A 27,092-nucleotide genomic window follows, 5' to 3' on the forward strand; every position below is an offset into this window, starting at 1 on the left:
TGTTTCTCCTCGGCATTTAAAATCAGATTAAGATTGCCTCCAATAATGAGATTTGTATTGGTTTTGGAACCTAAGCATTGAGCCAAGGAACCCCAACAGTGATCCTTGTCTCAGTAATGGAGAGGGAGCATAAATGTTGAAAAGACAGATTTGATAGCCTAAAATTTTATTTCTAGGCTCAGTCTTGATCCAATGCAACTCTTTGAACTGACTTAAAAGCTCCCAAGTGGACTGTTTCCACATTGTGCAAATTCCACCTGAAGCACCAATTGCTTTTATTGTTGTTCCTTCATAATATTTTGTTTTTTGGATGATCTGATTCATTTCTTGTTCGGAAGACTTGGTCTCCTGAAATAGGAAGAAATCTGGGCTTTCAGATTTAATTAGATCTTTTTCTATATTGATTTTCGAGGGATGCCCAAGGCCTCTACAATTCCAGGAGACCATATACATTATTTACTTTGCGTTGGAGCAGAGGGACCTTTCCCTCGAACTATTTGATGAGGTTTTTCCTTGTTACCAATACTTTTTTCTATATATGTTTCCATTCGCTGCTGAGTTCCCATAGCCATTTCTTTTATTGTTGTTTCATCCTTGATTTCCTTGTTGGATTTCCTTCTAGGATTCTTGTGTCTGTCAGAGGGAAAGAGAGGTTACTTAGATTTATTTCTTGTTCGAATCCTTTCAAAGGAAGGAGGAAGAGGACTAGAGGAGGGGCCAGGGGAAGAAGCATGAGGGAGGGGCGGAGGAGGGTGGAGAGGAAGGGGCAAGAGGGGAGGTAGGAGGGGAGGCAAAGGTTTCGAGGGGGAGAGGTGGGACATCATCTCTATCAAGGAGGGGATCAAGCCCAAGGAGTTCAAGTGAGGCAAGGGGATTGGAATCTGAAGGGAAGGAGAGAAAGGAGGAGGAAGGAGGGGCACCTTGGTGAGGGGGAGCAGAGGAGGTAGGGGTAGAATATTTTGAAGGCTTGGATCCATATTTTTTTTCTTAACAGGTTCCCATTGAGGGTCTTGAGGTTTTGTTGCTTCTTCTACCTCTTTTTTTGAACATCTATTTGCAAAATGACCATATTCATGACATACCTTGCATTTGAACAGAAGTTGTTCATAGTCCAGTTGTTTAATGTGTGTTCAACTATCTACCTTGATCTTCATTGCTTTTGGAAGCCCTTTCCCCAAGTCTACTTCCACACAGATGCGGGCACAGGCATGCATATTTTCTTTGGGTTCGCCTCAGTCTATATATTTGCCAAATGCGTTGCCTATAGCTTTAACATATTCATCTCCACAGCAATGAAGAGGATGGTGGGGGAGGTGGACCCAAACTGGCACAACGTTAGGGACATCGAGCTCTGGATCGAATTCCAGACTCCACCTGTTTAAAGATAAACCTCTAGTATCCATGAAATAAGGCCCATTTCTGAAGATGAGTTATCTGTCTTCTCTGGATTTGAAATAGAAGGTAAAAAAGCCTCTACCACAAAAGCAAATAGATATTTTTCCTTGAGTTGAGGGAGACTAGTTTCGTTCCCACCATTTTTGTATAGTTTTTGGGGAGGGCCAAAGGCCAGTGAACTGCCCAACCAGACCCTTCTTAGATAGAGAGAGAGCAACTCTACGAGGTGATGTAGGAGGAAGAACAATTTCTGGAATGTCCTCAAGCTTTTTAACAAGCTTGGGACAACAAGACGATCTCGAGGGGGGCCAAGGGGGGAGACGAGATTGGAAAAGGCCAGAGCATCTTCATCAGATGGGGGCGCATCAATGGAGTGAGCCCCCTCCAAATCCAACTTCAAAGGGTGTTGGAAAATGTAACTAGGTTTGGTCTTCATTTAATGTATTTGAGTCATCTTGCAATCTACTTGTCAAAAGAATAAAGAAAATAATTTTATTATTATTATTGTGACATATTAAAGCATGGGTTTCATGCTTGGGTCACCATGTTTTAGGTCAAAGTCCCCATTGAGGACTTCTAGGATTTATTTTGAGTCAATAGAGTCATTGTACTTTTAAAGAGACCCTTATTGGGCTTTTGAATCATGTAAAAATGTTAAGTATTGAGTCAAATATGATTTATGTATCCTCCACACAAAGTCAGCCTAGAAGAGATCAAGTCGACTTAAGGACACTAATTCGACCTAACATGGAGCCTATAAATACAAGCAAGTCGAATTCATTTGGAACACACTCTCACAAGAAGTTCGATATCTCTTATAGTTGGGCAAAGTGCAAAGTCTATTGCTGGGAAGCCAAAGGAAGTGTGAGTTGGGTGGAGCCTAAGGAGAAGAAAATCGAAATTTTGGTACCTCTCTCTCTTTGTTTTGTGCCCTAGATTGGGAGATCGAAGTCTTCGAAGTTTCACTATTGCCAGAAGCTGCTGCCTAGTCGAAGTTGCTGGAAAGGGGTCAAAATTCTGGGAGTCTGACGTGGTGTGGAGGGAAGGTCTGGTCTTGGTCTAGGGTGAAGAGTCTCAAAGAATACTATTGAAAGGAATAATTTCTTGACTGTGTTTTCCCCTCGAGGGGTTTTTTCCCTAGCATCATGCCTACATCTGGTGTTTATTGTTTTATGTATTGTTGCTTTGGTAATTGCTTGATGAACTAAAAGAAAGAAGATATAAAGAATCATAATAACAAGAAACATCCATAGTTTTAAAAACCGGCCACAAAAACCGGTTACCGGTCAAACCGGCCGGTTAGATAGCTGGCCGGTCCGAACCGGCCTAATAAACCCGGTCAGCTCCCTCCTGTGCCCAAAATCTGGCCCTAACCGGTCAAAACCGGCCGGTTTAGGACGGAACCGGCCGGTTTATGGACAGAGCGACCACTGTGATCTGAAGCCTGAAAACATTCTTGTAAAAAGTTACAGTCGGTGTGAAATAAAAGTTATAGATCTTGGGAGCAGTTGCTTTCAAACAGATCACTTATGTTCGTATGTACAGTCACGCTCTTATCGTGCACCAGAAGTCATTTTGGGCCTGCCATATGATCAAAAAATTGACATCTGGTCCCTCGGTTGTATCTTGGCAGAACTGTGCTCTGGAAATGTAAGTTTGGATTTCATGTTTGAAGAGTCTCTATGTTTTGCTGATCATTTTCTCAATATAGCAAGATAAAAATGGAAGGATTGTTGCATGTCTCCTTGGTGTGTGGCATTATATAGTACTATTTATAAGTTGCCAAGCAAGGGAATTGTTTGAAAGTTCTGTCTGTCCAGAATAGTTGTTGCAAGTTAATGGATCCGACTTTCAATCACTTGAAATGGTTCCTTTGGGAAATCAGTCCCAAGGGGGTCGATTGAACATGTAGAGAAGGTGCCCGTCACTGGCACAATCCATATCTCTTTGGAACTAGTGCATGCTAGCTCCAAGGTTGCAAGCCTTAAAAAGGAAATTCTATATTCTGATTTGTTTTAAGAGTGCTAGGGGACAAATTCAATGGGTGATGGAGAGAGTCTGGAAAATATAAATTTGCAAGGTAATACTAGATTAAATCTTTCTACCTAAAATCCCTAAATCTGAGATCATAAAGCAAAATACAACTTCATAGATCAAACAAAGCTGCTTTCATTAATCTGAGACAGAAATTCACAATTTGGTATAAATATAAGTTTGTCCAAAGGAACCATAGGGGACATGGAACAATAGTCACTGGTCAAGATCTTGTTGATTTACAAAGATAGCCTAGAGTGGCTTTTGTACTCAGACACTAAGACTAGATAATAAAATGACAAGGAGACTTAGATGGTGTAGAGGAATAAGGATGGCACTGATAACTTGGTCATGAATTTATGCTTAATGCTGTTTCTAATGTGCACTGCTCAGGGTTAATTTGGTATGCTAAATTAGGCTTTTTGTTTCTCCAACTTCTTTTTTCCCAAGATAACACTAAGGGTTTCAGCATGTTGGGTGCCTCCACATGATAACCTCCAAAATATTTCTAAACTGGTGCACACTCCATGCTGGTCAAATATGGTTCAAAGCATGCATGGCAGGCTGCGGCATCCTCCTCTGCTGGATATCTTCATAAACAGTCCTGTCATAACTTCCCAGGGCTGTGCCCTGTTTTGCCCAAATATAATTGCAACCAATTAACAAAAAGTTATTAGAAATGAAATGATGGGATATTTATAATTTTTGTACAAGTGCCAAATTGAATAGGTGATGGAGAATGTCTGAAAAATGTAAATCAGCAAGGTGATAATAGAATAACTCTTGGTAACTAAAATCCCTAAAACTGAATCATAAAACAAAGACAAGTTCATAGATTAAAATAACCTGCTTTCATTAGTCAGATATACAACTGCACAAATTTGGTACAAATATAAGCTTGTCTCAAGGAACTGTAGGGGAAAGAATGTATTTTGCTATTTTGTCGATGATATGTATTGCACTCGGTGCCATTTTGATATATTCACCTTTGCATGGTATATAAATGAGCAAACTTTGCATATTTTGTCTCTATTGGCTTGGAATCATGGTTTTACATCTTAAAAATAGTTTTGTTTCATTAAAAATTAATTATTTAATGTATTTTTTAAAAACCGGTTCGTTTAGACCAAACCAGTCCCGGTTAGACCGGTTCCGGTCGGTAAACCGGTTCATTAGGTGGACCGGTCCGGTCACCAGTTCCGGTTTTAAAAACACTGGAAACATCACAAGTAATTATCAAGAATAAGAAAAATCTTTCTGCCTTTTTGATTTTCTAACATGGTATCAGAGCTTTGGTGAAGAAGGAAGAAAAAGGCAGTCTCAAGCACTTGATCAAGGAACCATTCAAAAGGATTATCTCAAGGAAGGAATCTAATATATTCAAGGAAGATGTCTAACACAATCAAGGGAGAGAATAAACTTGAAGGAGCCTCTAACTACAGGGCTTGGAAGAAGAGGATTGACCTCACCCTTCAAAAGAAGAAGGTAGTAGACTTGGTCGAAGGAAAAATAAAGAAGCCTACAGAGGATTCTAGTGATGATGATAGAGTGAAATTCAGGGAACTAGAATTGGTGGCCATGACTCTGATGGTAGAAGGAATAAAGGACAACCTTATCCCATTCATTACTAGCATCGATCATGCTTAGGAAATGTATGAAGCCTTGTCAGAGTTATTTACTATTAAGAACATTGGTCAAGTAGCAAGTTTGAAGAATGAGCTAAGGACCACAAAGATGACTCAAGAAGACACAGTGTCATCCTTCTTTGTGAAGATAACAAGAATCAAGGATGATCTTTTGGCCATTGATGAAATTGTTCTAGACTAAGAACTCGTGGTCACTACCCTATTATGATTGCCACCTACTTGGGGTGCATTTGTTGTAGGACTTAACAGTTGGAAGGTAGCTCCATCCTTTAAAGAACTATGGACTGCCTGCAGTTAGGAAGAATTAAGGATGTCATTAGCTGCCAATTCTGAAGGAGTATCAAATGCTTACATTGCTTAACATAAAAGAAATAAATCAAAAGGACCAAGGAAGAAAGTTGACATGGCTAAGGTTGAAGGTTATCAATGTCATAAGAATGGTCACTATAGGAGTGATTGTCCCAAAAATCCAAGGAACAAGAAGAGAGAAAGAGATCAAGCTAAGTTTGCCGAAGACAGAGACCCAAAGAAAGTCAAGCCCAAAGAATATGACATTAAGGACTTACACTACTAAGTCCTTTGCTTGTAGCTTTAGATATCTTGTTTTATAGTTTTAGAATTTATAGGTTTTTAACATATTTTGGAAAATATAGTTTTATTGTTTTTATAAGTTTGTAAGTATCCCTCAAGCTTTGTAGGGAGCCCCCAACAACTCCCAAAGATAAGTATCTCATTCCCTTTCAATTTTTGGTTTCATAGACTCATTTAGTTTTTATTATATTAATACTAATCACCATTCTCCATCTATTGTCTTGATTAGGAAAACATTTGCAAGGAGTATGAAAGAGGACCTGTCAAGACAAGGTTTGTCAAGAATCAGAGGTATGCCTTAAACCACAAAACATTGAATTCTTTATTGTAAATATTTATTCATTTGACAATCCTTTACTAACATTGTTGTGTCTAACTATATTGAATCACATTGATTCTTATTTTGGGTGATTCATCACTTGATAAATCTACCCCACTCCTCTTAACTGATTTGATAGAACCATAAACAGGTTCACGGAAAACCCTCATCTAAGGGTATGCTAATGTGAATATCTGAAACTCTAAACTACTTAGGGATATTGTGAAATGCTATTAGAAGTTCTTGTGGATGATGTCATGTTTGGGATTTTGGTATGATCAAGAAAACCTAACTTAGGGTTGATTGATAAAGTCCAAAATCTTGAACCTTTGAAAGCTTTGGTGATGTTGGGTTTTCTATGTTCTTATAATGAGACCCTAACTCATTAGGGTTTGGTGAAATGTGTAAGCAAGAGCCTTATAATGTCTTAGAAATGATTTCCTTGGTATATGTGTCTTTGTCTGATCAAACCCTAGTCTAATCAAGTTTCTTGTATGTCTAACTCTTATTGATATGTTGTGAAGTTGGGTTTGACTAACACATGATATGAAATGCCTTTTCATGGGAATGAAGCCCTAGGTATATATATGTGTACATTTGGTCGAAACCATAGTGTGAAAATTCTATTACTGTAACAGTGCGGAGGAAAGGAATATCACTCCAGAGGAGAAATTTTGCCATCAACCTGTCAGCTTGTTCTTTTTCAGTTCTTTTTAGCATTGAACCGATAGATGGTTGTGAACCAGGTGTGGTTCGAGGAACAAAAAATGATGATGCAGCTACCGGATTGACTGATGCTGCAGTAGAACCAGTGCCACTTGGCCCACTTCCTTCAGCTGACCTTTTTAGTTGCCTTTTGAGTTCTTCTTTGGCCTCTCTATTGTGCTCTAATTCTCCCAATGCTCTCATGGCTCTTTGGATAAGTTCAGGATTTGTATTTATATAGGGCCCCACATCATGTCCAAGGATTTGTGCAAGGTGAAACTTCAACCTGTACACCCCCCCGCGTATCTCCTTTCCACACAACTTACAATTCAAGTTTTGTCTATCATTCGGAGCTTTAGGTTCACCATATTCCTAGAAAGGATCCAATTTCCTTGGCATGTTTGTTTTTGAATTTTGAATTTGCAAACCTATGGGAAAATAAGGATTAGGAAATAGGAATTTAGGATTACAATTTAGCATTTACAAAATTACAAGTTACATATTTCTAGAATCCAAAGTTCCAAACCCAAGTTACCCAACTAAATGGCAAATGCCAAAAACAATGAAAAAACATAAACAATGTTTGAAAAAAATGAAAAAAAAATAAAAAAAATTGGTTCCCATAGTCATACCAAGTTACCCATCCCAAATCAATGAAAAAATACAAAAAAAATTTTAAAAACAATGAAAACAAAAGGAAAATGGTGCCCATATGAAGTTTCCCAACCAAAAACAATGAAAAACAATGTTTTTAAACAAGGAAAACAAAAAAAAATTAATCTACATACCATTTTTATGGAGAAATTGGTGGTCTCCTCTTGAATTTGTCCTACAAGCACTTAGATTTGCTCACAAACCCTCCAGCTGCTCTCTCCAAGACATCCTCCTCCTCCTACGTGCGCCCATTGTCCAAATGACCAAAAAAAATTCCAAAATCGCATTATAAAACCCGCTGCCCTGACACCTGGAGATTTTTTCGGAAAAAAGCACGATTTTTTCGAAAAAAGCGTGCTTTTTTCGGAAAAATCGGCAAAAAAAATATAGCCGCTTTTTTGCTATAAAACGCGCGATTAAATCGGCATTAGGAAAAAAGTGCGATTTTTTTAAAAAAGCACAATTTAATCGCGCTTTTCACAACACTGATTAATACCCATTAATATTTTATTTTTCCGAAGTTTAGACTTAGGAACTCCATTAAAAATATTAATTAATTTAATATCTCCAAAACCGGTTAGAATCTCCCAAACCATTTCTGGGTCTTGGAGATCTCATGTGCTTTAGCCTCTCCACCAATTTTCATGGCTAGAGCACATCCGATGCTACCCAAATCAACACTCCCTCTTAGCGAGGACTGTGCTCTAGTAATACTCCACACTGAGCATTACTCTGATCATACGACATCGGTACCTGTGTTGATGCTAAGCCTCCCTGCCCAACATCCTCTGCACTGTTGCATCCTGTACTGCTGCCTATGGCTCTATCAGTGCCACTGCTACATCTATACAGCTCCCTCTGCATTCGTGCTATTGCTGGTCCATCTTCCTAGCACTGCATCTGCACTGCAACTCCCTTTGCATCCATGTTGTTGCTGGTCCTTCTTGCCAACACTGCATTTGCACTACAAACTCCTTCTCATCCCAAGGAAGATCTCACCCTTTTGCTGCCAAAGTTCCAACCCCATGAAATAATGCATTTGTCCCAAATCCTTCATGTCGAACTTCGTGGCTAGATTCTTCTTGCAGTCCCCTATGAGCCTGGATGATCTTGTCAAGAAGAGACCATCCACATATAATACTAAGATTAGAGGCTCATTCTCTACAACCAGATAGTAGAGATTTGGATCTGCATCATTCTTGACAAATCCTATTTTCTGCAAGTATCCATCGATTTGCCCATACCACGCTCTAGGTGTCTGTTTCAACCCATACAAGGCTTTCTTCAATCTGCATACACGAGACTTCTTCTCATGTGTCTCAAAGCCCTTTTGGTTGTTCATTGTATACCTCTTATTCTATCACACCGTTCAGAAATGTCGTTTTGACATCCATCTGATGAATCTCCCACCCCATCTGTGCTGCAAGAGATATCACGGTTCTAATAGATGTATACCTGGCTACCAGGGTGAAGGTCTCTTCATAGTCAATTCCTTCCTTCTGATCATACCCGTTAGCCACCAACCTGGCTTTGTATTTCTCAACACTGTCGTCTGCAACGTCTTAATCTTGTAGATCCATCTCGAACCTACCACTGATCTGTCTTGAGGCCTTGGCACTACCTCCTAAACATCGTTCACCATTATGGAGTTGTACTCCTCTACCATTGCATCCAGCCAAACTTGATGTTGAGCTGCCTCCTGAAAACTGGCAGGCTCCCCATCCTGATCTACTAATCCCTGATATCTATCTGGTTGTTTTCGCTCCCTCTTATTGTTCCTTGGCGCACCAATGAAAACCTCTACATCTTGCAGAATCTAACGAAGTTCCTTGCTCGTTCTTCCTCTGCCAGCAGGTGCTTCTGTTAGCTCCTCCTCATCCTGTGATTCTTCCTGACCCAAGGAAGAATTCTTTTCTTTTGTTGGTTGAAGAGGTTTTACCAATGGTTCCTCTTTTGACTGCTCATTGAAAGGCGTTTCTCGAGATTTTTTGAAAGCCCTGTCTTCCATGAACTTCACATCTCGTCGAACTACTACCTTCTTGCTCCCTGGAAGATAGATTCTGTATGCCTTAGCGTTCTCGCTATATCCCACTAGATATCCTTTCTTTGTAGTTTGATCCAACTTCTTCCCCTTTTCCTCGGGTATATGACAATACGCTAAGCTCCCAGATATCCTAAAATGACTGACTTCAGGGGTCTTCCCTGTGAAGACATTCTCTGGAGGAATCTTGCCCAATGCCCAATGAGGAGTTCTATTCTGACCATAGACTACTATGTGCATGATTCTGCCCACAAGAATTTTGGCATATCTTGATCATACATCATGGCCCTAGTTGCTTCTACAATAGTCCCATTCTTTTTTGCTACTCCATTCTGCTCCAGATTGTACAGAGTTGTCCACTCTCTTCTGATGCCCTCCTTAGCGCAAAAATCGGTGAAGTCCTTATCGACATACTCTCCACCATTATCTGAGCGCAAAACTTTTATTTTCTTCGTAGTCAGATTCTCCACCAGAGCCTTGGAACTCTTTGAATCGACTGAATACCTCGTCCTTGGTTTTCAAAAAATAAATCCAAGTTTTCCTTGAGTGGTCATCAATGAAGGTGAGGAAGTACTCGGCACCACTAAGAGCTTTAGTGGACATGGGTCCATAGATATCTGAGTGTATCAATCCTAGTACACTCTTGGCCCTATTTTTACTTCTAGGAAATGCTGCCTTGGCATACTTTCCTAGAGCACATCCTCTGCATACATCATCTCGTTCCATACTAAGATCCAGAACTCCTGTTACAGTGCTCTTGAGAATTCTTAGAGCCCCATGGTGCAAATGTCCCATTCTTCTATGCCATAGTTCGTTCAAATCCTTGTCTCCATGACTGCCTATTAGTGCCATTGGTGATTCTAGTTGTAGTCTGTACAACCTGTTACTTTTGATCCCAATCTGCACTTTCTTTTTCCAGCTCGGGTGTTTGACGTATACTTTCTCCTTGATGAAGAAAACGTCATAGCCTTTGCCTTGAAGTTGTGACACAGAAAGTAAGTTCATCCCCAATCTTGGTACATGCAGCGCATTGGTAGCACGGAACCTCTCTCTCATTTATGTTTGAAAAACTATGGTACCCCTCCCTACTGGAGTACATTTTTCCTTGTTCCCCATGGTGATCTAAAAGTTCATCTTCTCCTCCCAATAATCTGAGAAACATTCCCAAATTCTTGTCATATGCCAAGAGGCCCCACTGTCTATATACCATACCTCTGATGATGTAGAGCTAGTCACACAAGACACTTCTTCTTCGAACCTGGAAGCCAACATAGAGAAATCAAAATCACTTTCTCTTGTGCAATTTTCTGAAAATTTGTGCGAGTCTCCTGACGTAGATGCCTCCGCATCATGGTCTCAACCCATAATTGATTTTCCCTTCCTGTCTCTGATTACTTGCTCTGATACCATGTGAAAATTCTATTATCGCAACAACTGATTTATTTTACCTACTTATTTCCCTATAAATTATTTATGAAAATCCTTCATTAAACATTAAAATAAATTCTGCTGCAGATATCACATCATAATACAGAAACAAACACATGCACAAGAATTAACACATCGACACAAATATTTTGGACAATCAGTCTCTGGAAAAACCCAATGTGGGAAAACCAGTGTAGCAAGGGAGGATTTTATTATTCAACAATTCTTCAGTACAACTGGGGGCCAAACTGGCTTACCCAACAGAAAAAACAGAAAAAAAAAAAAAAAATAATAATAATAATAATAATTTCTTCAGCACTTGCCCCCTATCTTAGGGTCAGCCGAACGGACATCGGTGTAGCTCCCAGACCCTCTGCATCAACCCCTACCTCTCTGCGTTAGCACTGGACCTCTCTGCATCACCCACGCAGGCCCTCTAGTGACTGCGCAGTCTGCAGCCTCTGCTCTGCTTCTCCAACCTCTGTGTTGTTCCTTTGGTGTTATGCCTGACTCTATGTTTCGTACTTTCTGCCTCTTGCTGCTCTCCAGACCACTAGCTCGAATTTCTCAGCAAACCCCACTCCAGAAATCGAACTGACTGGTCCCCCTTTGTGTATTCTCCAACTGAGTCTCAAGCCTCTTCTTATACTTTTCTTTTTGGTCCTTTGATGACTGAGATTAAATCTCTAATGAACGGCTAAGATTAGATTTGGCTTGATCCATGACTTTTGGAACCTTCTAACCCAGTTTTATATTAATACCCATTAATATTTTATTTTTTTCTAAGTTTAGACTTAGGAACTCCATTAAAAATATTAATCATTTTAATATCTCCCAAACCGGTTAGAATCTACCCAAACCATTTCTGGGTCTTGGAGATCTCATGTGCTTTAGCCTCTCCACCAATTTTCATGGCTAGAGCACATTCGATGCTACCCCAAATCAACACCTAGCTTTGTCTAGGTCAGTATATGTGTAATGTATTAATGTTGTTAATATGCTTATGCATGATACTGAATTCCTAGATATGTGTGTTGACCTAGTTATTGATGGTCATAAGTCTTAGGATTTAATATAAGTCCTTGCTTGAGATTCTAGGATAATGATGTTTGGAAATCTAGGGTTTTGTAGTTAAACCCTAGTGGTAGTTAAAATCGCTAGTATGTGTGATATAACAATCTGAGAACTATTTATATAATGATTGTTGAAATTGTGAAAATGAAATTCTTGGGTTTTGGAGTTAAACATATCTTATGTATGATGACAATATGATAATTTGAGATGTGTGTAAGATTGTTGAAATCTGAGTTGTAGTTGTGATTGATGATTGATTGAAAATTCTAGGGATTGCATCTTACCCTAGTGGAAGTTGATCATGTTGAGACTAAGTTGTGATTGGTTTTGATGAAATCTCAAATTTGTATGAGACACTAGTGGAAAATCTCACATATGAATTCTGAAAGTTGTTAGATACCTTGTAGATCTATATTTGTTTGAAAGGGTTTGCTATATGTTGTAGTAGGGTATGTTACACCCTTAAAAGAAACATTGAAACCCTAGATGGAATGAAAGTTGTTATGAAATAGTCTAGGGTTTATGACAAAGTCCCTAGCAAGATGTTAAAGAATATGTGTCTCTGGTTTATAAATAAGTTTGGATATCTGATGTAAGGTTGAAATTCTTCTATAATTATGATATGGCTAACTTCATGCTTCTATAAGATTTGGTTGTACTTGTTATCTAAGTTGTGCAGGTACACAATCTTCAATATGGTGAAGATGTTCGTCGATGTGATAAGCATGATGTGGATGATGATAACTCTGATAAAATGGTTGAAAGCCATGAAAGATTCTCCGATGACAAAAAGAAGAAGTTGATCTCCCCGAGGAAAGCTGAATAGAAGAGATCTCCCAAAGATTAAGAGGGAGTCTAGATAAAGAAATGATCCCTAGTTGAGAGGGAGGGCATAGCTTGGTTTTGATTGAAGAATGAATTTCGGAGGATATGTTGTTGCATGAGAAGTAGGAAAGAGAAGTATATGATTGAGGAATCTTCTTTCAAAGATTCGGTTGATAGTCCTACTATGAAAAGTTGAGAAGCAACATCAAGTTGTTTAAACGACCCTGGAGGTTTGTATTTGTTTATGTACATGTGAAAGTATATTATTGATTGGGGTTTTGCTTGTACAGCTGAATCTCTTGAAGGATTTGATAGCATGCTGGTTACCAATCAGTTTGATTGGGAGAGATTGGTCATCCTTGATCTGCTGGATCAAGGAGTGTTGAGGCTTTATGAGTGAAGCGTTGCCTAGGAGGACATCTGGTCAACACATTGTGCTGATGTCTAGGTCTCGAAGTTGGAAAGGTGGTGTTGATTATAGAGCTTTGTTTTTTATACACACCTAGACACCTGGATCTTTGGGTTGGTGGTTAGCAAATAAGCTTGATGGTACCTAGTGGGGCTGAAAGCTTGAGTGCACCTTATTCCCACTTGGATAGATTTCCTTGGTCAAGAATCTAGTTCATGCCATTGCAGTGCCTAAAGTTCTTCATTGTTCATATAGTTTGAGATCTTCCATTGTACTTGTATATGATGAATACCTCCCTAGTTAAGAGGGAGTGTTGGAAAATGTAACTAGGTTCGATATTCATTTAATGTATTTGAGTCATTTTGTAATGTACTTGTCAAAAAAATAAAGAAAACAATTATTATTATTATTATTATTATTGAGACTTATTAAAGTATGGGTTTCATGCTTGGGTCACCATGTTTTAGGTCAAAGTCCCCATTGAGGACTTCTAGGATTTATTCTGAGTCAAAGAGTCATTGTACTTTTACCGAGACCCTTATTGGGCTTCTGAATCATGTAAAAAGGTTAAGTATTGAGTCAAATATGATTTATGTATCCTCCACACCAAGTCGACCTAGAATAGATCAAGTCGGGCTAAGGACACTAATTCGACCTCACATGGAGCCTGTAAACACAAGCAATTTGAATTCATTTGGAGCACACTCTCTCACAAGAAGTTTGATATCTCTTGTAGCTGGGAAAAGTGTGAAGTCTATTGTCAAGAAGCTGAAGGAAGTGCGAGTTGGGTGAGCCTAAAGAGAAGAAGAAAATCGAAATTTTGGTACCTATCTCTTTGTTTCGTGCCCTAGATTGGGAGATCGTTGTCTTCCAAGTTTCACTGTTGCCGGAAGCTGTTGCCTAGTCGAAGTTGTTGGAAAGGGGTCGAAATTTTGGGAGGCTGACTTGGTGTGGTGGGAAGGTCTGGTCTTGGTCTAGGGTGAAGAGTCTCGAAGCATACTATTGAAAGGAAGAATTTCTTGACTGCGTTTTCCCCTCGAGGGGGGTTTTGCCTTGGCATAGTGCCTATATCTGGTGTCTATTGTTTTATGTGTTGCTGCTTTGGTAATTGCTTGATGAACTAAAAGAAAGATGTAAAGAATCGTAATAACAAGAAACACCACAAGTAATTATCAAGAATAAGAAAATCTTTCTGCCTTTCTGATTTTCTAACAGAGGGACCATGAGGGAAGTGTGAAAATTTCTAAATAGAAATCCAACTGGAGTGATTAATATTATTTCTTCTACTTATTAACTCATAAATAAGTTATTCACAGTGTTCTTACGACAAATATCAAAATAAATTCTACCGCAGCCCTCACACTTAAAATACTGCGAAAGGTAAATGCAAAGAAAAATACTGGCACAAATACAATCACAATGACACAATTATTTTTGACAATCGTCCCCAGAAAGACCCAATGTGGGAATACCGGTGTAGCAGATGAGGGTTTCTTTATTATTCTCCAGCAAAAATCTCATGTACACGTTACAACCAGTAGAATAGAATAGGATTCTCTGTGAGAAAATTTACAGACATTTCCAGACGAGTTTCTGATCTAGGAGAAATGCTCCTTTTCTCTCTATGTTTCACTGTGTCCTAGGGTCAACTTTCCAACGTTGTCCCAGCGCCAATACTGCCCCACGCAGTCCCAACATCAAACTGCCCCTGCGCTGTCTCTCCCTACGTCACAGCTTCTGCGCTGTCCTCCCTTTGCTCTGTGTCTTCCTTTCCTTGCACTCTCGACTGATGTTGATTACCCTCACTCCCTTTTCCACCTACAACTCTCCCTTTGATTCGATTTTCTCTTGCCGAACTTCGACCAGTGAGAAAAATCGATCTTACTCGGGCAACTGAGTATTTGCCTCTGGTGTGTTCTCCAAGTGCCCATCAAGCCTCCTCTTATAATCCTCTCATTGATCAATCAACGACCCAGATTAGATCCTAATCAATGACTAGGATCATATTGACTTGATATTCGTCTTCTTCTAGAAGTTTCACCCACAATTTAGATTAATACCCATTAATTATTTTAATTTCCTAAGTTTAGACTTAGTGTCCCATTAAAAATAATTAATTATTTAAATAAAACTCTCTCTGAGTCGAATTTCCCAAACGATTTATGGGTATTGGAGAATGCATGTGTTTAAGCCTCCCTGAAAATTTGAGACTTAAAGCACATCTGATGCTACCAGAAATTAGCACTCCCTCTTAGCGAGGAATGTGCTCTTGTAATGCAACTTGCTGAAGCATCACCCTGTTCTGTAAGATATCCCTCTGCGCTTGCTGATGTCTGACATCCTGCCCACCAACTACTGTGCAAATCTTGCATTTATACTGTTGTTGACCCTATAAATTGTCAAACTGCATCCGTACTGCAACTCCCTCTGCCACTGTAACTGAGAAATCACCTATTTCTGCTACTGAAATGAATTCTCTACCATACCCATCTGCTCTCTGAACTGAATGAACTTAGGTCTTCCTAGAGCCTTTGTGAGTATCTCTGCTACCTGATCCCCTGTGGGCAGATACTGTAGCTATACTACCCCGCGTTGAACACAGTCTCTGATAAAGTGACATCTGACATCAATGTGTTTCGACCGATCATGAAATACTGGATTCTCAGAGAGTTTGATACAACTCTAATTATCACAGTAAACCTTGATCACTTCCATCCTTTTTCTTAACAAGCTCACATGCAGTTTTCTAAGCCATATAGCTTCGCACGCAGATGTGCTAGTTGCCATATATTCTACTTTTGGTGAGCTCAGAGCTACCAACTTTTGCTTCCTGCTGCACCAAGATATCATATCTGATCCAATACTGAAGCAGTACCCCGAGGTACTTTTTTGGTCTACTAAATTACCTGCCCAATCTGCATCTGTGAACCCATTCAATCTGATGTCCTCCCCTCGGGAGTATTTCAACCCATATCTGACTATTCCATGCACATACCTAAGAATGTGTCTAGCTGCCGCCCAATGCACTCTTTTTGGTTCCACCATGAACTGACTAAGAGTGTTGACCACAAAGCAAATGTCTGGCTTAGTGTTAAACCAGATACATGAGGGACCGAATGAGGTGTCTGTACAAGGTGGGGTCCACTTCCTTGTCTCTTGATGCATCTATTTTCTTCCAATTGGTGACCATGGGAGTAGACATGGGTCGACAATCCCACATTTAGAATCTCTTTAGAATGTCTGTAGCATATCTTCCTTTCCCAAGGAAGATCTCCCCATTCTTCTGCCAAACTTCCAACCCTAGAAAATAATGCATCAACCCCATGTCCTTCATGTCGAATTCAACTTCAAGATTCTTCTTGCAATCGTGTATGAGCCTGGATGACCTTGTTGAAAACAAGTCATCCATCCACATATAATCCAGAATAAGTGGCTCATTCTCTACCATCAAATAGTAGAGATCAGGATCAACATCACTTTTGACAAATCCCAATTGTTGCAAGTAACTATCAATCCGACCATACCATGTTCTGGGTGTCTGCTTGAGCCCATATAGGGCTTTCTTTAATCTGCAAACACGAGTTCTCTTCTCATGAGTTTCGAAGCCTTTGGGCTGTTCTATATACACCTCCTCTTCTATCACCCCATTCAAGAATGTTGTTTTAACATCCATCTAGCGAATCTCCCATCCCATTTGAGCTACTAGGGATATAACGGATCTGATAGAGGTGTAACAGGCAACTGGGGCAAAGGCCTCTTCATTGTTTGTTCCTTCTTTTTGAGCGTACCCCTTTGCGACAAACCTAGCCTTGTACTTCTCTATACTGCCATCTGCAACATACTTGATCTTGTAGATCCATCTTGATCCTAGAACTGTTCTATCCTCTGGTCTAGGTACGACTTCCCAAACATCATTCGTCATGATAGGATTGTATTCTTCTACCATGGCATCCACCCAAACTTAGTGTTGAACGACTTCCTGAAAGCTAGAGGGTTCTTCAACTTGAGCTACCAATGCATGGTATTTGTTAGGTTGTCTATGCTGCCTTTTCTCGATTCGATGAGCTCAAACAAACTCCTCTGCATCCCTCAGTGTCTGTTTTACTTCTTTGTTGGTTCTACCACTGGTGGTGGGAGGCTCAATCAACTCCTCGTCCTGATCTTGTTGTTCCATCTGCTAAGAATTGTCTGGATTTCCTCCTTCTAAGGAAATACTAGTATTAGTCATTGTACTTGATCCAAGTGTTTGTCCTCCTACCTGTCTTGCTTGTGCCCCTATTGCTCCTAGACTAGTGGAACATCTACTGACTGACCTTTTGCTGGCATCTCTCGAGATTTCCTGAAAGCTCTATCCTACATGAACTATGCATCCCATCTCACTACAGTCTTCTTGCTGCTAGGAATGTAGATTTTGTATGCCTTCGAGGTCTCGCTATATCCTACGAGATACCCCTTTTCTATAGTTTGATCCAGTTTACTGCGCTTCTTGTCTGGAATGTGACAATATGCCACGCTTCCGAATATCCTTAGGTGATTGACTTTCGGCTTCTTTCTTGTGAATACTCCTTCAGGCGTTTTCTTCCCCAATGCTCTATGAGGAGTTCTACTCTGGATATACACCACTGCGTTGCAAGCTTCTGCCCATAAAAACTTGAGGTGGATCCTAATCATACAACATAGCTTTGGCTACCCCAACATTAGTTCTATTTTCCTGCTCTACTACTCCATTATGCTCTGGATTATATGGAGTTGTCCACTCTTTTTTGATGGCTTCCTTTGCGTAGAAATCTGTGAAGTCTCGATTCGTATATTCTCCACCATTATCTAAATGCAATACCTTTATCTTTTTCCCGATCATATTTTCAACGAGAGCCTTAAACTCTCTGAATCGATCAAAGACCTCATCCTTGGTCTTTAAGAAATAGATCCAGGTTTTTCTAAAGTGATCATTAATAAAAGTGACGAAGTATTCACCACCACTAAGAGCCCTTGTGGACATTGGACCACAGATATCTGAGTGTATCAATCCCAATACACATTCTGCTCTATTGTTACTTCTAGAAAAAACTGCTTTAGCGTACTTCCCTAGCACACATCCTCGGCATAAGTCATCATGCTCACTACTAAGGGTTGGTACTCTTGTAACAGTCTCTCTAAGCATCCTAAGTGCTCCATGGTGTAAGTGTCCCATTCGCTTGTGCCATAATTCATTTTGTTCATTTTCACCATTATAGTTGCTGTCTATCAATGCCATTGGAGACTCAAGCTGCAACCTATACAATTTGTTGCTTCGAGTCCCAATTTGTCTCTTCTTCCAACTTGGATGCTTGACGTATACTTTCTTTCCTATGAAGTATACATCGTATCCCTTGTCATGTAACTGGGACAATGAAATCAAATTCATTCCTAATCTTGCACATGCAGAACATTGGTGGCTTGGATGCTAGTCCTTGTTCCGTCTGAAATGCTATGGTGCCTCTCCCTACTGGAGTACATTTTTTTTTGTTTCCCATATTAATCTGGAAGTCCATTCGTTCTTCTTGATAGCTTGAGAAATGTTCTTGTACTCCAGTCATATGAGCTGAAGCCCCGCAATCAATGTAACAAACATCTACTGATGCTGAATTTGCTAGGCATGCAAATTCTTCTTCTAATTTGGTAGATAATTCTGAGACGCTTTGAGTATCCATCTTTGTGCTATTTTCAACCGATTTCTAACCCTACCTTGCCCTAGCAATGACTACAGGAAAAACAACATGCTACCTAAGAAGCCCCTCTTCTATTATTGAATTGAGGCTTCTGTGATCCATATCAATTATAAGAAGAGTTTCGACGAAAATCACATGAAGAAAACCTTTGTCGATGTGTTTCGAACCAACCAATGTGGTTCATCATCAGGACAAGTTGAAGAAACAGATCCAACTTTGCATGTTAAATAGTCTGAGCAGAGCCTCCAACGGCTAACTTGACCAACGGCGATGGTTGATCTGAGCGAACACCCCTCTTCGCTGAATCTTTTGTTGCGTTGTTCCTTTTTGCGCTGACAAATTTCGATCAAGAAATCTTACCTCTCTGTCGATTCACTCAATGAGAGCTTTACCACGAAAATCTAGTTCTCCTGGCTTGAACTGCGCAAACCCCTTGGGGGTTCCAATCACTGCCCCTGCAGGAATTTCAAATTCCTTTTCTTCCTTCAACGCGTACTTCCCTGGCATGCATCCTCGACATAAGTCATCATGCTCACTACTAAGAGCTAGTACTCTTGCTGTTGATTTTTTGGTAGCATCGAATGTGCTCTAGCTCCGAAATTTTGTGGAGGGGATAGAACACATGAGATCTCCAAGACCCAAAAATCATTTGGTGAAATTCCACCCGGATTATATTTTATTAAAATAATTAATATTTTTAATGGGGTTCCTAAGTCTAAACTTAGGAAAATTAAAATATTAATGGGTATTAATGAAAATATCGGTGAGAAGAATCTAAGAGATGAGGATCAAGTGTAATTTAATCTTAGCCGTTGATTAGAGATTAGATCACGACTGTTGATTTCTCAACAGGAAAAGTATAAAGGAAGGCTTGGGGTCAGTTGGAGAAGACACACAGACAGATTGAGGAAATCGATTTTCTGAGGTGAGAAGTTATCAGGAGGGAAATTGATTGGGGACATCTTGCAGCTAAGGGGCAGTGATAGTTCAGGAATATAGACAGAGAGGCAGAGAGAATCTTGTGGAGGCAACGCAGTAGCCGGGAGAGCTAACGCTGGACCAGTGTGGGCTCACGCAGCCTTGATGCAGAGCCAGGAGGGTTAGCGCAAAGGAAGAGATGCCTTCCACGCAGAAAGTCGGGGAGCTATCGGAACAGTTGGGAAAGCTGATGCAGTGGGCAGAAAAGCTGACGCAAAGCCTCAGAGAGCTCCACACAGGCCCACGCAGTTACTGTGAAGGGGCAGCGAAGTTGTAGCCGGGGCCAGCGAGTTTTGTTGTCGAATCAGTGTGATTCTGCCAGGTGAAGTGAGTAAAAATCACTTAGATTCTCCGCCATTGTATTTCTCTGTCATTGGTTTGCCGGGAGGGCAACCAACATTTGTATTCAGAACTTCTGCTTAATAATAGAAAACCTTCAGAGCTGCTGCACCGGTTTTCCTGCATTGGGTTTTTCCGGGGATGTTTAGTCCAAAAATAAGTGTGTCCTTTGCATGGTTGTCTCATTTATTTTTCAATACTTGATCTGCCTACTGGTGTAGGCTTCGGTGTATTTACATTAATATTTTCTGAAAATAACTTGTTAAATGAAGAATGCAAGTAGGTAATGTAAATCGGTTTTCTGCAGTAGGATTTATGGTTGTTAGATTCATAAATTTTCACATGGTATCAGAGGGATTGCAATCAAGGAGGACTGAAGCCATCGATGAAAGAACACAAGGAAATCTGTGTGTGAAGGCAATTGTCCTGAGAGACAACGTAGTTTCTGGCCAAGAGAGCAAAGGAGGGGTGACATAGTCACCAAGGGAGGCTCACGAAGGGCCTGCGTCAACCTAATTGGGTGACGTTGCTGCTGCAGAGGGAAACGCAGTGATTGTTGGGCCAACGCAAAGATTGTTGAGTCTTGTTTTTCCAGTTGTCGGGGCTAGAGGTGTAGCGCAGACTTCATCTGGAGTTGCTGGTGGGGTGTTGATTCTATTGGTGCAAAACAATACCTAGTGGGGCAGAAGCAAAGTAGAGGGAATCAGTTCCTCAGAAGATTTCTTGCCAAGAAATCTAGATCCAGTGTTGAGCAGCAACAAAGAGAGATCAAAGAGGGGTGGTTGAACAGTTATTGGTAGAAGGATTTTCGTGAAGGAAATCAAAATTCAGAGGGAGCTTGTTCCTTAGAGGATTTCTAGCGCCAAAGAAATCCAGATCCGAGTTTTGCTGGGGCAGCAGCGAAAGAGGGAGAAGAGAACTAGTTCGACATTCATTTGAGTAGAGATGGCAATTAATGGATTGAGGGATCAGGGCAGATTGGATGGAGCATCCAACTTTGCCATTTGGAAGGCCAGGTTCCTAACAGTTTTGGACAAAAATCACATCAAGGATTATGCCTTGAAGACGGTTGTTGTTCCAGTTGATGCTAATCATCTCAAGAAGTACGAGGAGTCTCAGGCAAAATCGAAGTGCATGATCTTGGATGGGGTCAAGGATCATGTGATCCCACATATTGATGAACTGGACACAACAAGTGAAATGTGGGAGGCCTTGACCACATTGTACAAGGGAACTTCCATTCAACAAAAGATGTTGCTTGAGAGTCAGCTGAGACAGTTTTAGATGCAGAATGGAGAAGAAATCAATCCCTTACTTCTCATGTTGCAAGGGATCTGAGGCCAACTAACTTCCGTAGGGTCTACACCAGACCCTGAGTTCATACTTAGGACTGCCCTAAATGTAGTCATTGAAGACTAGGAAACCTTTGTCCAGAGCATCTTGGGCAGGAGGGCTTCTCTCCCCAATTGGGAGTAGATGTGGGAAGCTCTTCGACAGGAAGAGATCAGACGGTTGACCAAGGCGAGAAGCAACAACAAAGGGATCAGAGCCAAGAAGGAGGAAGAGGAGGATGCAGCTCTCGCATCAACGGAACAACACAGGCAACAGAAGAGGAAAAAGAAAGACATATCCAAAGTCAGATGCTTCAGATGTGGAGAAATGGGACATTTTGCCATGTAGTGCCCTCAGAAGAAGGGAAAAGAAGAGAAGTTTGACTCAAAGGTTGCTCCAACGCACGCTGACAAAGATGGCGATGATGATGATTGCACCACAAGTGCTCATGCACCTCTAGAGAAGAGGTGGGGCGATATTGAGCTATAGTCGGGAGGACTACAAAAGTAAAGGGTAGGATCCTTGAGGTGCCCAAAATCTTGGATCACATACAATTATGGGAGCCCTTAATGACAGTAGCAGATTGACGAGAGGCAGTTGGTGCGAGGGATGATGGAGCAACAGTGGCAGAGCTAGAGTGCCAAAGTCAGAAGCAGCATAGTGGAGTGTTGCAGCAGTGGGCATAAAGCAGATACAACAGTAGCGCAGTAGCATCAGAGGGTTAGCACAGATTAGCAGCAGAGGTAGCTTCAGCATCTTGAGGTATCCAGACTGACTAGCATGTCAACTTTTGGGTGAATTTTTCAGTTGCTTACTTCTCAGCAACTGAGTTGTAGTGTAGCAGTTAGTAGTGGCAATGTTATGGGCAACATGATGTAGCATATTGAGAGGGAGTTGCAATACAAATGTAGCAGTGACAGCGGTAGTGTCATGGGCAACAATACAAGTTGCAACAATGCAGTGGATGAGGGGCAACAAGCCAAGCATCAGCAACGCAGAGGACTGATGTCGTGGATCAATGTGATACTTTTGCAGGGAAGTATCGCTAGAGCACATTCCTTGCTAAGAGGGAATGTGTTGATTTTTGGGTAGCATCGGATATGCTCTAGCTCCGAAATGTTGTGGAGGGAATAGAACACATGAGATCTCCAAGACCCAGAAATTGTTTGGTGAAATTCCACTTGGATTATATTTTATTAAAATAATTAATATTTTTAATGGGGTTCCTAAGTCTAAACTTAGGAAAATTAAAATATTAATGGGTGTTAATGAAAATATGGGTGAGAAGCCTCTAAGAGACGAGGATCAAGTCTAACTTAATCTTAGTCGTTGATTAGAGATTAGATCACGGCCATTGATTTCTCAACAGGAAAAGTATAAAGGAAGGCTTGGGGTCAGTGGGAGAAGACACACAGAGAGATTGAGGAAATCGATTTTCTGAGGTGAGAAGTTCTCGGGAGGGAAATTGATTGGGAAGATATTGCAGTTGAGGGGCAATGATAGTTTGGGAATACAGACAGAGAGGCAGAGAGAAGCTTGTGGAGGCAACGAAGTAGCTGGGAGAGATGATGTTGGACCAGTTTGGGCTCACACAGCCTTGATGCTGAGCCAGGAGGGCTAGCGTAGAAGAAGAGATGCCTTCCACGTAGAAAGTCAGGGAGCTACCAGAATAGTCAGGAAAGCTGACGTAGTGGGCAAAAGAGCTGATGCATAGCCTTAGAGAGCTCCACCTAGGCCCACACAGTTACTGCGAAGGCGCAGCGAAGTTGTAGCCGAGGCCAACCAGTTTTGTTGTCGGGTCAGCCTGATTCCGCTGGGTGAAGTGAGGTAAAACTCACTCAGGTTCTCCGTCATTGTATTTCTCTATCATTGGTTTGCCAGGAGGGTAACCAACATTTGTATTTATAACTTCTGCTTAATAATAGAAAACCCTCAGAGTTGATGCACTGGTTTTCCTGCATTGGGTTTTTCCAAGGACGTTTAGTCCAAAAATAAGTGTGTCCTTTGCATGGTTGTCTCATTTATTTTTCAATATTTGATCTGTATAGTGGTGTAGGTTGCCGTGTATTTACATTTAATATTTTCTGAAAATAACTTGTTAAATGAAGAATGCAAGTAGGTAATGTAAATCAATTTTCTGCAGTAGGACTTTTGGTTGTTAGATTTAGAAATTTTCACAACTGTAACAGTCTCTCTGAGCATCCTCAATGCTCCATAGTGTAAGTGTCCCATTCGCCTGTGCCATAATTCATTTCGTTCCTTTTCACCATTATAGTTGCTACCTATCAATGCCATTGGAGACTCAAGTTGGAACCTATTTAATTTGTTTCTTCGAGTCCCAATTTGTCTCTTCTTCCAGCTTGGATGCTTAATGTATACTTTCTTTCCTATGAAGTATACATCGTATCCCTTATCCTATAACTAGGACACTGAAAACAAATTCATTCCTAGTCCTGGCACATGCAGAACATTGGTGGCTCAGATGCTGGTTCCTGCTTCCATCTGAAATGCTATGGTGCCTCTCTCTACTAGAGCACATTTCATTTTGTTTCCCATAGTAATTTGGAAGTCCATTTGTTCTTCTTGATAGCTAAAGAAATGTTCTCGTACTCCAATCATATAAGCTGAATCCCCGCTTTCAATGTACCAAACATTTGCTGACGCTGAATTTGCTAGGCATTCAAATTTTTCTTCTAATCTGGTAGATAATTTTGAGACACTTTAAGTATCCATCTTTGTGCTATTTTCAACCGATTTCTGATGCTACCCTACCCCAGCAACTGCTGCAGGAAAAACTGCGTCCTATCTGAGAAGCCCTTCTTCGTTGAATCTTTTGCTGCATTGTTCCTTCTGCCGCTGATAGATTTCAATCAAGAAATCTTACCTCTCTGTCGACTCACTCAGGGAGAGCTTTAGCACGAAAATCTAGTTCTCCTGGCTTGAACTGCGCAAACCCCTTTGGAGTTCGAATTACGGCCCGTGCAGGAATTTCGAATTCCTTTCTTCCTTCAACGCTGGTTCTTCCAGCTCTTTTCTTCTTGCTTTACCTCAACTCCGATACCATGTGAAAATTTCTAAATAGAAATCCAATTACAGTGATTAATGTTATTTCTTCTACTTATTAATTCATAAATAAGGTATTCACAGTGTCAGGGTCTCGGCCCTCTTCCTTATGCACAGAACAGAACTCGGGTCGGACAAAACTTTTGGACTTTCTTATCCTGGACAGACCTCTGTTACTTTGGTGGTTGTTCCTCCTAAGTTCGGCCTACACAAAATCTTTTCTAGGGTGCACACCTCACACATAAACTTGGCCTCCTTTCTTGAGCAAACTCGGGATTCATCCACACAAAAATCAGACCATAAAACTCCTCTCCAAGGCTGCGGCTCCTCCTGAGGTATGCATCTCCTTCTAGGGCAGATATATCACAAGAATGAATGCTATAGTGTGTAATTAGGCCTCTCCTAGGTCTCTTCTATTTATATCTCTCTCCAATCATTGACTTAGGGTCTCCTAACTCCATTTAGTTGCCCACACACGATAATTAGAATGAACAATTAGTTCTTTTAGGTCTTTAGGCCACCAACTTGTGCATTTCCCAGAAAACACCATTTTCGTGGTTCAACTCCACACAACCTATTATCCCATGGGTTGTGGGAGTAGCTCCCAAGCTACACTTTCAACATCCCTTGGTTGTTGAAATCCTACTAAACAGCAAGAGGAAGATTGTTGAGGTGACAGTGGCAATCCTTCCTCATTGTTTCCATAGAGTCTGGCCCTTGCTCAATGAGTCCCCTTATCGGACCTGCTATATTTTGCGGCAACAGCGTCAATAGGTGCACTGAAATCACTATCAAAATTAAATGAATTTGTGCTTTCTGATTTTACAAAACCTTTTACTAATTTTCAGTATTCACGTTGTGTTGAGGCTTTTGTTGTTTCTTGATGTATCTCTATGATGTTTGGAATAATCTCTTAGCATCTGACCAGTTTGAGAGATTTAAGATATTGTAGCAATGTTTATACACAATTTTTTTTAAATTTAATTTGAAATATATCAGTATAACCTTCCATGGTTTCTCTTATATTAAAACTTCTAACTTAATGAATTCCAACATGAGCGCAAATGTCGTATTTTTGTGGCATTTATCATGAAAGGGAAACACCGAGTGGAAAACTTGAGAAATCACCTCTAGAAAAGATCTTGAACTTGTAAATTTACATTAATCTTCCATTCCCAATACAAACCTCATCTTTTTATTTGCTACTCTGTAGACGGATTTTGGTATGTGCCCAGATCAGTGTAGCGCAGAGAGCTGCCTTGGATAATCTATTTCATGTCACTGTAGATGCCTCAAAGAGAACTACATTTTGCAGAGAACTACATGTGAAGACAATGCATAAACTAATGGCATAAAAAATTTGACCTAAATAATTTGGTATTGCATTTGCAGGTTCTGGAAAAAATCATTGATGGTGTGGAGGGTTTTGGATTTACTAATGATGGATGGATTGAATCACCAATTAAGGGGGCAGAAGGAAATGTAGAGTTTCTAGCTTGTTTTCAGAGGAAGGCATAGAAAGTTCTATTATGACAGATGTTGATAATATTGCAATATCTTGCAAAATCTCTTCTTTTTTCCATGAGAGCAGCATTCTTCTTTGACATCCATGTTATTTTAACCAAAAGAAGTCAAACGTACCTCAACTGTAAAAATTTTGATTCAACAAGAGGTGATTATTATTATTTGTATTTTCACATTGCTTATTTCGAGCTTGTGTTTTGAAAATGCAGTTGATGTTTTATATTTATTTTTCACGCAAATTTACTAGAGCAAGGACATTTTAATTTCGTCGATATCTTTGAGAATACAGGCTTCTGAGAGTGACAATTTTAAAATATCTCATGCCTAGTGGATTCTAATTCTTGTTGGGCAGACATTTTACTTTCACATCTACATATCTGCAGTTTCAAGTGGGTAACACCATTCTTCTATACCTAGCATAAGAATATTGTGGATGGAGATGCTATATTTTTAGCAAATCCTGAGAGCTTATTCATTCTTGTAGCAAATGTTCTGTAGCGTACTTCCATTGTTGAATTAAGAGATTTGTGAAACTAACTGTTTGATTGTGGGTATGCCTACTTGATTGTGAACGCCACGTGAAAATTTGGCATCATTTGTTCAAACAAAAAATGTATTTAGCGATTAATATTTTCCATATGGTTATTTAAATTGTAAATGCACTTAAAATTTCACTCTTAATAAGCTACTATTGTAGTTTCTAATATCCATTTCATTTCATGTTATTATTTGCAAAATGTTAAAGTTTGTTTGAAAAGGATTTTACAATAGAAATTTACGCTTTAGATTTAGTCAAACAAGCATAAAATATATATCCTTTGTGGACTTCCATAAGGCATTTGACAGTGTCTTGGGCCCTTAGTTGACAGGCTTAAGGCTTTGAGTCTTCCGTCCTTGGTGGTTTTGCTTGTGATAACACTTGACAAGACCTTTGTTTGCTTATGATATCCCCTTCTCATTGGGGGAATTTTGAGGTCAAAAGGGCCTCGAAACAAAAAATATGCTATTAAAAGCAACTTTAAAAGAA

At 40.2% G+C, this 27,092-nt stretch overlaps 1 protein-coding gene across 2 annotated transcripts in view; it reads left to right on the forward strand.

The window, feature by feature from the left end:
• Positions 1 to 26,296, forward strand: part of LOC149183571 (bacterial hemolysin-like protein) — a 398,103-nt gene extending 371,807 nt beyond the window's left edge. For both annotated transcript variants that reach the window (XM_089418766.1, XM_089418767.1), the window contains exon 9: positions 25,934 to 26,296. In XM_089418766.1, the coding sequence (XP_089274892.1) occupies positions 25,934 to 26,027 (94 nt within the window). In that variant the 3' untranslated portion in view covers positions 26,028 to 26,296. The remainder of the gene's footprint in view (positions 1 to 25,933) is intronic.
• The last annotated feature ends 796 nt before the right edge of the window (positions 26,297 to 27,092 follow it).

The sequence above is a fragment of the Pinus tabuliformis genome, chromosome 3_2, assembly GCF_031772625.1.
Source record: "Pinus tabuliformis cultivar Carrire ecotype Pingquan chromosome 3_2, CPIR1, whole genome shotgun sequence".
NCBI classification, from domain to species: Eukaryota; Viridiplantae; Streptophyta; class Pinopsida; order Pinales; family Pinaceae; genus Pinus; species Pinus tabuliformis.